The 12,829-nt window shown below is 46.1% G+C and overlaps 1 protein-coding gene across 1 annotated transcript in view; it reads left to right on the plus strand.

The window, feature by feature from the left end:
• EDF1 (endothelial differentiation related factor 1) overlaps nt 1–8,250 on the plus strand; it is a 30,620-nt gene extending 22,370 nt beyond the window's left edge. The window contains exons 4-5 of the mRNA XM_068110732.2: nt 7,661–7,754; nt 7,901–8,250. Coding sequence (XP_067966833.1) covers nt 7,661–7,754; nt 7,901–7,962 — 156 coding nt within the window. The 3' untranslated portion in view covers nt 7,963–8,250. The remainder of the gene's footprint in view (nt 1–7,660; nt 7,755–7,900) is intronic.
• Nucleotides 8,251–12,829: the final 4,579 nt, after the last annotated feature.

The raw sequence follows: 12,829 nt of genomic DNA on the forward strand, positions 1-12,829 counted from the left end.
GACTGACGGCAAACCTATCTTCCCCTTCGGTGTACACTGGTAGAGGACTAATAAGAACGAAAAAAAATCTCAGCAATTTCCCGGCTGTGTTTATTGATTTGTTTCACATCTGTGAATTGCATGTCCATGCACACACGAGATGGAGTTTTTTTTTTGAATCCTGGATGTGAACACTATTCAGCCTTGAAATCATGAAACCCAATCCTTGAAACCCAATCGTGGGCCAATGGAGCCTTGACTCTTCTTCATTTTTAAACTTGAAAGTATCAAACTTTTTGTTTTACAAAGTAAAAATAGATTAAAACCAACAACAACAACATGCATTTTAAGGCCATTTTCCCTGCTAGAGTGGGGGGTTAGCCTTGCGGTCCCCATGACAATCTTCTCCATTTTGCCCTATTTTCTGCATCTCTCCTTGTTAACCCCCTTGCCCGCATTTCGTCTTCCACCATCTTTAGCTAAGTCTTTCTCGGTCTTCCCCGTCCTCTACTTCCTTCTACATTAATTTCCATCACTCTTCTCAACCAGTCACTTTCATCCTTCCTCAACACATGACCAAACCATCTCAACCTGTTCCTCTTCACAGCATCAATCACAGGCAATATTCCCATCATCTTTCGCAATTCATCATTTGTCTTCCTCTCTCTCAACGATACTCCGCACATCCATCGAACCATTCGCATTTCCACCCTTTCCAGCCTTCGTTGCTGCTCTACGTTCATTACCCATGTCTCGCTCCCATAAATCATAACACTTCTCACACATGCAGCATACACCTTTCCCTTCAGCTTCAACGACACTCTCCTCCTCATCAGCACGCCACTCAGTTCCCGAAACTTCTTCCATGCACATCTCACTCGAGCAACCGTTGCCGAGTCTGATCCACCTTCTCCATTCAGCATGTCTACGAGGTAGCAAAATGTTTTCACACCTTCCAGCTTCACGCCGTCTCCAAGATCCAACTCAACATTTCCTCCATCTGCAGCTCCCTCTGTGCACACCTTACATTTGAATGTAGCTGCCACACTGGTAAATGACCCTCTCAGACCACTACATTTTTGATGAACCCACTCAGCGCACATTGTACATTGAATGGAGTTCACTCCGACACCCTTCCTACACACAGCACAGGGCCACTTCCCAGTTCTTTCTACCTCACCACATGCTTTACCACTTGCCATCACCTTCGTCTTTCCGATATTCACCTTCAGACCTTTTGTCTCCATACATTCCTTCCACTTGTTCATCTTTTCCTTCAGTCCATCCATACTTTCCGCAATCAACACCAGATCATCTGCATACAACAACTCCCACGGTAAACCCTCCTTTACGTTCTGAGCCGGCACCTCCATCACAGCTACAAATAGTAGTGGACTTAGTACCGACCCCTGATGCACTCCCACCTTCACCTCAAACTCACCACTGTTCCCGTCCTTCGTCCTTACAGCTGTGCGCGCTCTTTTGTACATTGCCATCACTACTCTGATCAACCATTCCTCCACTCCTAACTTCCTCAATGCCCATGTCAATACTTTGCGTGGAACCCTATCGAATGCTTTCTCCAGATCAACAAACCCAAAAAACAACTTCTTCCTCTACTCCATGTACTTCTCCTGCATCTGCCTCACAATGAAAAGCGTGTCTGTCATTCCTCTTCCTGGCATAAATCCAAACTGCATTTCGTCGATTTTCACTTTCTTCCTTATCCTCCTCTCCAACACCCTTTCCAATACCTTCATTCCATGCTCCAATAACTTTATCGCTCGGTACGAGCCACACTCCAGAGGGTCACCTTTCCCCGTGTATAGAGGGGCGAGGGTACTCAGTTCCCAACCACTGGAATGCGGCCTTCTTTCACCACCAGATTACAGATCTCTGTCATTCTCTTCACACCCCAACTTCCTGCTGCCTTCAACATATCTCCCACAACTCCCGTCGGCCCTCCCGCTTTTCAACTCTTCATTGCTTTTATCGCTTCCTCAACTTCCTTCTCAGTTATCTTCTCTGCCGGTCCTAAAACTGGGTTACTCTCTATGTTGCCATCCCATTCATTCTCTGTATTCAACAGCATTTCCATATATCTTTTCCATCTTCCTTAAATTCCATCTGGGTCGACAATGATTTGTCCCACTTCATCCTTCAAGCAACTCACCCCCATCACATCACACGTTTTTTTCTTTCTTTTTTCCCTTTTTTTTGTATACTGAATCGAGGCTCGTGAAAGAGCTAACATTTACTTCACAAACAAATCAACTAGACAAACAAAATATACAAAAAGAGGGAGCGGAAAACAAGATGGGGAGAGAAGGGGAAGCACACAAACACAACATTTGAGAGCAGGGAGATGTGTGGACGGGAGAGGGCTTGGGGAGGAGGAGGTGTGGGAAGGGGGGGGGGGGGGGTTGGAGGGAGAAGTATAAAACACAAGGACACCAAGGACTTCCAGGACAGAAGTTGGTATTTCAAAAAAGTGGAATTGGGGTGAAATTAGCGGGGGTAGAAAAGATCAAGGTTTTGGATGGAGGAAGATAAGAGATGGTGGTGAACAGCTGTTTTAAAGACCTGGAGGGTGGAGTGGGATTGAAGAGAGTGAGGGAGTTTGTTCCAGAGGCGGGAGAAAAGAGGAATGAAGGAGTGAAGGTGAGCAGAGAGTCTTGATTTTGGCCGTTTGACCATAAGAGGGTTGCAGGCAGATCTTGTGCGACCTGTAGGAATATTTGCAGGACAGAGCCCAGAGAGAGCTGGGGGGCAAGGCCAGAGAGGAGTCGGTAGAAGATGGAAAGACCTCCAACCTGCCTGCCTGCGGTGAGTGAGTGAGAGGCCCTTGGAGTTAGCTTCATCGCGGGAGATTCCAATGATTCTGAATGCTTTGGTTTCAACAGCGTGAAGACGAGCTAGGTGTGAGGCAGGAGTACCAGCCCAGAGGGGAGAGCAGTATTCCATTGAGCTGCGGATGGAAGCCTTGTATGTGGTGAGGAGCTCAGGTGTGCCAAGGAAGGACTTCGCACGACGGAAGATGCCCAGTCGGCGACTGGCTTTGTAGGCCAGATTTGAAATGTGGTTTTCCCAGGAAAGATCATGGCAGATAGTGAGACCCAAAAGCTTGAGTGACAGAACTTCTTGGAGAGGATTATTCAGAAAGTGGATGGGAGGGTTGTCCAGTCGGTCTTTTCGGAGAGACATCGTAAGAGTGTGAGATTTGTCAGGATTGAAAGACATGTTCCACTTGTTTGCCCAGTCTGTGATTTTGTCCAGGTCTGCAGAGAGTGAGGAGGCAGCAGACTGCCGATCTGAGGGATGAAGAATGGAGCGACAGAGAGTAGAGTCATCAGCAAAGAGATAGAGGATTTTCAAGAGAGTCAGAGAGATCATTGATGAAGACCAGAAAAAGCACAGGGCCCAGAACACTGCCTTGTGGAACTCCAGCCTGAACAGGAAGAGGAGATGAGAGAAACCCATTCAGGGCCACACGTTGACTTCGACGAGAGAGGAAGTCCGCCAGCCATGCGTGGAGATTTCCATGGATACCAAAAGAGGAGAGTTTGGTGAGCAGAGCGGGGTGCCAGACCGTATCGAAGGCACGTGATATGTGAAGGGAGACTGCTCTAATTTCCTGTTTGGCATTGAGGACCTCCATCCATTGTTGAGAAAGCAGAAGCAGCATGTCCAGAGTAGAATGTCCAGGTCTGAAACCAAATTGATGATCAGAGATCAAGCCATTGGAGAAGAGGAAAAATTTCATATCTGAAGCAATGATGGATTCCATGACTTTGCTGATAATTTGGAGAAGGCTGATTGGTCTGTAGTTGCTGGGATCTGTTTTTGCACCTTCTTTGTGCAAAGCGGTGATGTTGGCAGATTTCCAAGCAGATGGAAGATGACCTTGAGCAAAAGAGAGGGTGAAGAGAACAGAGAGAGGGAGTGAAAGAGCGGAAGAACAGGATTTTAGGACCCGTGGGCTGATGCCGTCAGGTCCAGTTGCAGAATCCAAGTCGAGGGTTGACAGAAACTTTTCCACCTTGTCAGGAGGAAAGGACACAGAGTCCAGGAGCAGCTGGGTACGACTGGGTACGGTGGGTACAGAGAGGGATGGGTTTGGGACACAAGATTTAGAGGCAAACACAGAGTTGAGGCATTCAGCTTTTTCACGTGCGGAGTCAGCCGTGTGGCCATTTGAGGTGAGGGAGGGGATGGAAGGGGAACAAACACCAGAAACAGATTTGACCAGACGCCACCAGGATTTGGAGGAGGGAGACAAATAAGAGTTCGGTCCTGAGAACCTCTCTTTCGCTATGTGCTTTGCAATCCTGAATACTGCTTTCTGATCCTCTTCCGAATCCAAGCGTTCTCCGAACATTTTCCTACATGCCTCCTGCGCCTTTGCTACCTCTTTCTTTGCAGCCTTCCTGGCTGCCTTATAACTTTCATGCTCTGCTGTTTCTGCTCCCGTACCCTTCGCCTTCTGCCACTCCTTGAACTTCTTCCTCTTCTCGTCAATCCTCTTTCCAACTTCATCATCCCACCACCATGTTTCCGAGTGCCTCGGTGGTCCTTTTGTCCATCCACATACCTCACCAACGGCTCCCAACAGACGAGCTTTCATTGACATCCAACTACTTTCAAGCTCAACCACATCATCCTCTACCCTACTCAGCCTCTCTTTTAATGCCTCCCTTACTGTCACCTCTTTCAACCTCCACACCTTCATTCTCGGTTGGTACTTCACCCGCCGAGCTCTCCTCGCACCTTTCACCCTTATGTCGCAGACAACCAAGTGGTGCTGTGAAACAGCCTCCTCCCCCGGGATCATCTTTGTGTTCCGTAGGTGCCCCCTATCTCGCCTACGCACCATCAGGTAGTCAACGGTTGTCGTCGACCCACCTGACGTGTATGTAACAAGCTTATTATCCTCTTTCTGGAACTGAGTATTACAATTCAACAAATCAGCTCCATCAGCAAACTCCAAAATCCTTTCACCTACTACCTTTCTCACACCATATCCGTAACCCCCATGAACTCCCTCAAAACCATCCATACTCCTTCCCACATGTCCATTCAGGTCTGCTCCCACCACAACAACTTCCTCATCTTTCACGTTTTCCATCAGCTTCTCTATCGCAAACCAGAACTTGTCCTTCTCTTCATCGCTTCGACCAACCTGCGCAGCATATCCCGAGATGATGTTCACCAAGAGCTTTCCAATCATCATTTTCACCATCATCAACCTATCACTCACTCTATTCACACTCACCACACTGTCTACAAACTCCTCAGAAAACAGGACACCAACACCATTCACGCCCTCCGGGCACCCTTGCCACACAAACTTGTATTTCTGTCCCTGCTTACCCTTCACCATTCTCACACCACTTCCCTTCCATCTCGTCTCCTGCACACAACATATGTCCACTCTTCTTCTGACCAATACTTCCACCACTTCTCCTGATCTCCCTGTCATTGTCCCGACATTCCATGTCCCAAACCTCAGAAACCGATCTCCACTTCTGGCTGTGCCCTGCCCATATGTAGTTGTAATTGTCATGGTTCTCTTTTTGAGGCAATGTTTTTATGGCCGGATGCCCTTCCTGACGCCAACCCTCTTAGTCGTCTCTTACGACACGCAGGGATACGGTGTACCTATTCTGACTAGGGTACACACTGGGAAACGTTTAAAACTTGGAAATTCTGGGGAGGGGGGGGGGGGGGGGGAGGGCGGCGTCAGCATCACGCCTGCGGTTTAAACATATTCCAACAATATCCAAACAGAACCATGAAAACCATGAAAAACAATCTGGGAAAAGTCTCCAAGCGAGAACGTGGATTTGAGAAAGAAGGAGCAGAGGCGGAAGAAAAACGAGATATAGGGGGCGGGGCACAAGTCGAGACGAGGAGGAGAGCGAACAAGCACGTGTCCGGGAGGAGAGAAAGAATCAATATAGAATTCTTTGTCTATCCGTTTGTCCTGTTTTTAAAAACGCCGGACAAAGGGTAAGATGCCCGCGAGAGGCAGGGGGGAGAAAAGAAAATCAAAGAAACAAGCAAATACTATGAAGGAAATAACTTGCACTCACAAAACACCGACGGGGGGAAGGGAGCCCGGAAAGACCAGGCCGCGCACGATACGCGAATAAAAAAACGACCAATCACACACAAATCCGCAACAACCACAAAACCAAAACTAAACAGAAACACACAACAACACACACACAACAAAACAACCAGCGGAAACCCGACAAAGACACGAATGGGAAAACACTCAAACGTCGATGCCGTGGAGAGCTCGAAGCAAGCCTCGTCGCCCGAGGGACATGAACATGTTGGAAGGATTTGCCTTCCCACAGATCGAAGACCTGCAACCCGATAGGCCTATCATTTTTTTCAGATATCATTATCATCATATCAGATTAAAACCAAACGTTATTAATAATTATGGTATTCCATAGTTAGTTTACATTATTATATACATTTTTGAAGTACTGTATTGTTTAATTCCATAGTTGGAAAAGAGTTGACTCGCTTCAAACAAACGATGTATATACACCCCAGGGATATGGAAAAATATAATTGGACTTCGGTTCGATCCCGAACTTCAGTATTCAGTCGCTGTACTTTTACCAAGTAATAATATAAATGACGAAGTCCTGGGAACGTTCTCTCCTCTCCTTCCTCTCTCTCCTTCCCCTCTCTCCTTTCCCATGCCCACATCTCATCCGACCAGACACATTCAAAACAGCTCTTGGAATACATTTGACCGATGTTCTCAACTTTAGCTGAAACTGAGACTTGAACTATCCCAGTGACTGTGATGATGAATTAGAGTCGAGATAAAGCCATGAGGGAGTCTCAATGAATGGCCTTTATGTTACAGGCCTTCTCATTTAAAATGCATTTTGTTATATCAACTGCCAAACAGATTCAAGCTGACCTTCAAACACAAGGTACGACAGTTTCAACTCTAAACGGGAACTTTCATTGAATTTTCTTCCTGCTTTTTGCAACCGAGTCTTAAACCATCTTAGCGACTATGAAAAATGAAATCAGATGGTGAATTAGAGTCGAGAAAAAGCCGTGATGGAGTCTCAATGGACATTATGTTACAGGCCTTTGAAAATGCATTTTGTTCTATAAACGGTAAATTTCATTGAATTTTCTTCCCGTTTTTTCTCAGGGCTTACAGAGCCCTGGTGTGAATCGCCATGTTAGCGATTCGCCATGTTAGCGACTGTGAAAAATGAAACGAGATATCGAATTCAAGTTGAAATAAAACTGTGAGAGAGAGCAAGACACTGCAGGCCAAACAAAAGAGGCCTCAAAGCTATGTGAGAAAACAAAATGGTGGTGATTTGTTTTTGAAGCCCCCCCACACAGACAGAATCACCTACGAAGAATATTATATAGATGTTTTTTTTGTATGTATGCAGCCATGTGATCTCTTTGCTTTGTTTGGAAAGCTATCTATTGCTCATGGTCTTTGGAGTGTACTCCTTGTTTGATTGAGCCAACTGATTTTTTCATTGAGCTTATTGTCGCATTGCAGCAGGTGATGGGCGTTGGCCTTTGTTGAGAATTTATCAGCAGGTTTATAATTTATCAACCCCAAGGACCGCACAAGTTCTTATTGAGGTTCGTCTTTTTCCTCCCCTTTTTCCCCCTCACTTAGAGAATCAGTGAAAAACCACAGATTGTTACAGATTATGAGGCCGGCCGAGCCATCCCCAACAATGTGGTCCTGGGCAAGATTGAGCGTGTGCTCGGTGAGTTTTGTGTGCCCTTTATTTGTTTTGTTTTTTTTTCTTCTCTTTCTCCTGGTGTCTTTGTGCTTGTCCACGCTCATTGGGGGATTCGGGCTTGAGGATGGTTCCTGGTCTCCTTTGCTAACCAAACGCTCTACCCGTGACAGAAATCAAACTGCGAGGGAAGGATATTGGACTACCGCTGCATTTGGGACCGAAGAAGAAATGAAAATCTTATATTATATTGTTTATGAATATTCTGGTTTTGTTCCTTAATGGCATTTGAAAAGACTCATTTTCCAAGTTTGCTTTTTGTTTTCACACTGCACGGACTTGACTGGGTTCTAACTTGCTTGACAATACCACAAGGTTAAAAGCCCTCCAAGACTTTCCTCTTTTGTACAATTTGGGGTTAAATGGTTGGGTGATTAGCAGCTCATTTTATTCTGCATCGAAAAGATGACAATTTGTTTAGTTTAGTTCCTGTGCCATAAATATAATAAACATGAATGCTGAATTTGGATTGTGTAGGATGTTTTGTTTAAATGTGGCATTTTATTGCTTAAAACTGAATAAAACTTTTATTTTTTTGTTTTTAGTTTGAAGTTAACCAGACTTGGTCATGTAATGGTGAGAGCATCCGCTCTGAGTCTGCGAGGTCACGGTTCGAACCGCGGCCAAGTCATACCAAAGACTTTATAAATGGAACATGCTGCTTTCTTGCTTGCCATAAATCATCTAAAAGGATAAGAGCTTGGACAATCCTCATAAGTTGCCATCCTTGGGGAGGAGGAAATTCCTCCTCAGGAAATACTCCTCCAAGTGTGAGAAAGGTGGCACCATTGTTATGATGTCACTTTGGATGGTGGCACCAATCGATGCCTCGATTCAGTATACAAAAAAAAACAAAAAAAAAACTGCTACCAAGAGTACCTTGGGAAGTGACAGCACTTGTCTTACCCCAAGCTCAGTTGGCATTTGTCTCAACAACGGTCTTGGATTGCCGTGTATGTTCGTCTGTATGTCCATGTATATGTGGCTGCTCCACTATGGAGCTGAGATCGTGCAACAAAAAATATATATGTACATACATGATGTGTATATACAGTGGGGAGAACAAGTATTTGATACACTGCCGATTTTGCAGGTTTTCCCACTTACAAAGCACGTAGAGGTCTGTAATTTGTATCATAGGTACACTACAACTGTGAAAGACGGAATCTAAAACAAAAATCCTGAAAATCACATTGTATGATTTTTAAGTAATTAATTTGCATTTTATTGCATGAAATAAGTATTTGATACATCAGAAAAGCAGAACTTAATATTTGGTACAGAAACCTTTGTTTGCAATTACAGAGATCAGACGTTTCCTGTAGTTCTTAACCAGGTTTGCACACACTGCAGCAGGGATTTTGGCCCACTCCTCCATACAGATCTTCACCAGATCCTTCAGGTTTCGGGGCTGTCGCTGCGCAACACGGACTTTCAGCTCCCTCCAACGATTTTCTATTGGGTTCAGGTCTGGAGACTGGCTAGGCCACTCCAGGACCTTGAGATGCTTCTTACGGAGCCACTCCTTAGTTGCCCTGGCTGTGTGTTTCGGGTCGTTGTCATGCTGGAAGACCCAGCCACGCCCCATCTTCAATGCTCTTATTGAGGGAAGGAGATTGTTGGCCAAGATCTCGCGATACATGGCCCCATCCATCCTCCCCTCAATACGGTGCAGTCGTCCTGTCCCCTTTGCAGAAAAGCATCCCCAAAGAATGATGTTTCCACCTCCATGCTTCACGGTTGGGATGGTGTTCTTGGGGTTGTACTGATCCTTCTTCGTCCTCCAAACACGGCGAGTGGAGTTTAAACCAAAAGGCTCTATTTTGGTCTCATCAGACCACATGACCTTCTCCCATTCCTCCTCTGGATCATCCCGATGGTCATTGGCAAACTTCAGACGGGCCTGGACATGCGCTGGCTTGAGCAGAGGGACCTTGCGTGCGCTGCAGGATTTTAATCCATGACGGCGTCGTGTGTTACTTATGGTTTTCTTTGATACTGTGGTCCCAGCTCTCTTCAGGTCATTGACCAGGTCCTGCCGTGTAGTTCTGGGCTGATCCCTCACCTTTCTCATGATCATTGAGGCTCCACGAGGTGAGATCTTGCATGGAGCCCCAGACCGAGGGAGATTGTTTGTAAACCTGTAGTGAGATCTTGCATGGAGCCCCTGACCGAGGGAGATTGACTGTCATCTTGAACTTCTTCCATTTTCTAATAATTGCGCCAACAGTTGTTGCCTTCTCACCAAGCTGCTTGCCTATTGTCCTGTAGCCCATCCCAGCCTTGTGCAAGTCTACAACTTTGTCCCTGATGTCCTTAGACAGCTCTCTGGTCTTGCCCATTGTGGAGAGGTTGGAGTCTGATTGATTGAGTGTGGACAGGTGTCTTTTATGCAGATAACGAGTTCAAACAGGTGCAGTTAATACAGGTAATGAGTGGAGAATAGGAGGGCTTCTTAAAGACAAAACTAACAGGTCTGTGAGAGCCGGAATTCTTACTGGTTGGTAGGTGATCAAATACTTATTTCATGCAATAAAATGCAAATTAATTACTTAAAAATCATACAATGTGATTTTCAGGATTTTTGTTTTAGATTCCGTCTTTCACAGTTGAAGTGTACCTATGATAAAAATTACAGACCTCTACGTGCTTTGTAAGTGGGAAAACCTGCAAAATCGGCAGTGTATCAAATACTTGTTCTCCCCACTGTATATACAAACCATGATACTAAATGGACATTTAAGAAGCAGTTTTGATGCAAGATCAGTGTTTTTGCAGAAATGAAAAGTTAATGGGTTTTATTTATTTATTTAAATCAATCCCAATGCAAACGATTTAGCATAAGAGGACTGTGTAAAGGGAACTCTTCTCCACGTCCGTACTGAAGGATTTAATAATCTTCAATGTATTTGCTTTAATATAGTCTTCAAATTGGTTTATTTATGAGTGCCGGGATGCAATGTCCTGATTTCAAGCCAAACACAGGCTGAAACCCGCCCTCCCCCAGCCAACCCCCCCTCCTCCAGGGGTGAATAAGGTGCATGTTAGTCATAAAGTCTGTGCAAGAGTTATATACAACGTTAATATGTGATATGATTGTAAACAGGTTTGATCTCTGTTTAATGTCTCGACTCAAGAAAGTGCTCGTGTGTGCCTCCAATTTCACTTTTGTTTCCTTCCTTTTGTTTACTTTACAAAAGCTGTACTGCTGTACTGCTGCTGTACTAAATATTATGCTGTACTACCCTTGTGCTCTTCGGAGGAACCAAGTCATGCTCTGGAAAAGTTCATATAAAGGGGTGCCAATTTTATTCATGCAGCTGCATGAAGAAGTAAATGTATTTTAACCTATATATTGTTGCGGATCTCGAGCGTGGAGACGGCGTGAAGCTGGAAGGTGTGAAAACATTTTGCTACCTCGGAGACATGCTGAATGGAGAAGGTGGATCAGACTTGGCAACGGTTGCTCGAGTGAGATGTGCATGGAAGAAGTTTGGGGAACTGAGTGGCGTGCTGATGAGGAGGGGAGTGTCGTTAAAGCTGAAGGGAAAGGTGTATGCTGCATGTGTGAGAAGTGTTATGATTTATGGGAGCGAGACATGGGTCATGAATGTATAGCAGCAACGAAGGCTGGAAAGGGTGGAAATGCGAATGGTTCGGTGGATTTGCAGAGTATCGTTGAGAGAGAGGAAGACAAATGATGAATTGCGAAAGATGATGGGAATAGAGCCTGTGATTGATGCAGTGAAGAGGAACAGGTTGAGATGGTTTGGTCACGTGTTGAGAAAGGATGAAAGTGGCTGGTTGAGAAGAGAGATGGAAATGAATGTCGAAGGAAGTAGAGGACGGGGAAGACCGAGAAAGACTTGGCTAAAGATGGTGGAAGAAGAAATGTGGGCAAGGGGGTTAACAAGGAGAGATGCAGAAAATAGGGCAATATGGTGAAGATTGTCATGGGGACCGCAAGGCTAACCCCCGCTCTAGCAGGGAAAATGGCCTTAAAATGCATGTTGTTGTTGTTGTGTTGTATCTCGAGCCCGTCGACGTACAGAGGGGGGTTAAACCCTTTTCCCCCTCGGGCCTTCGAGTCCACGAGGCCGCTACCCACTTTACACTCGGGCGGATTGCGGAGCAATTCCAGCCGCCACCCCCGTAGCGAGCGTGCAGAAGGGTATCTGGTCGAATCCCCAAGTACCTTCCATACACACACGGCCACGAGAACGGGGACTGGACCTCGCACGAGTCACGCTAGTCTGATACGCCCGAGTGGTTTGCGTGTCACGTGACTTGTGCTGTTAATTATTATTGAACCCAATTCAGCGGTTTTACTTCATACAACGCGAGGCCAATGGTGGAAAAGACATACGGCCAAATGGAAGGAAAGAACACAGGTTTATTATTACAATGTACAATGGCCAAGGCAAAAAGACACAGGGCAGAAACTTAACGTCCTTAACTTAATCCCCGGACAAGGGCCCTTTCACTCACGCGGGGAAAGGAAGGAAGAAGAAGGACGCGCTCAAAGTGCGGCTGTTTGTGCGATTCGCCCCGGTCAGCTCGTTGGGCGTGTCCCTCGAGATGTTCGCGGCACGGGCAGGGAGATCGTTGGCGTCTGTGGCCCCGGGAGATATCGTCCTCGAAAGCGCTTATAACAGGGGCAGAATGCAGACGACAGGGAGAGTTCGTGCTTTCGGTCACGGAGCGCAGAGAGAGATGATCACAGAGAGCCTCGATCACACACACAGTCACTTCAGAATCCCGGGACAGAGAGCTCAGAGACAGACAGCGCGCTGGGAGCTTGGCCATGGAGGAGAGAGTACGTGGATCCGGACCGGGTTTTATAGCCCCTCTCAGATTCCCACCCGAATGTTCGAATCACCTCCCCTGGCTGCTCGCCGCTTGCCGACCACTCCCCTTCAGCTCCTCCCTCGGGCCTCCCAGACTTGTTCTGGGCATAGCACATGGCATTCCAGCCCAATGAACAATGAAGCCTACACTTACTTGCCTGCTTCAACGCATACTAACACAGGAAAGGAGACTAT

This window comes from Myxine glutinosa, chromosome 3, assembly GCF_964187855.1.
Source record: "Myxine glutinosa chromosome 3, kmMyxGlut1.1, whole genome shotgun sequence".
Lineage (NCBI taxonomy): Eukaryota > Metazoa > Chordata > Myxini > Myxiniformes > Myxinidae > Myxine > Myxine glutinosa.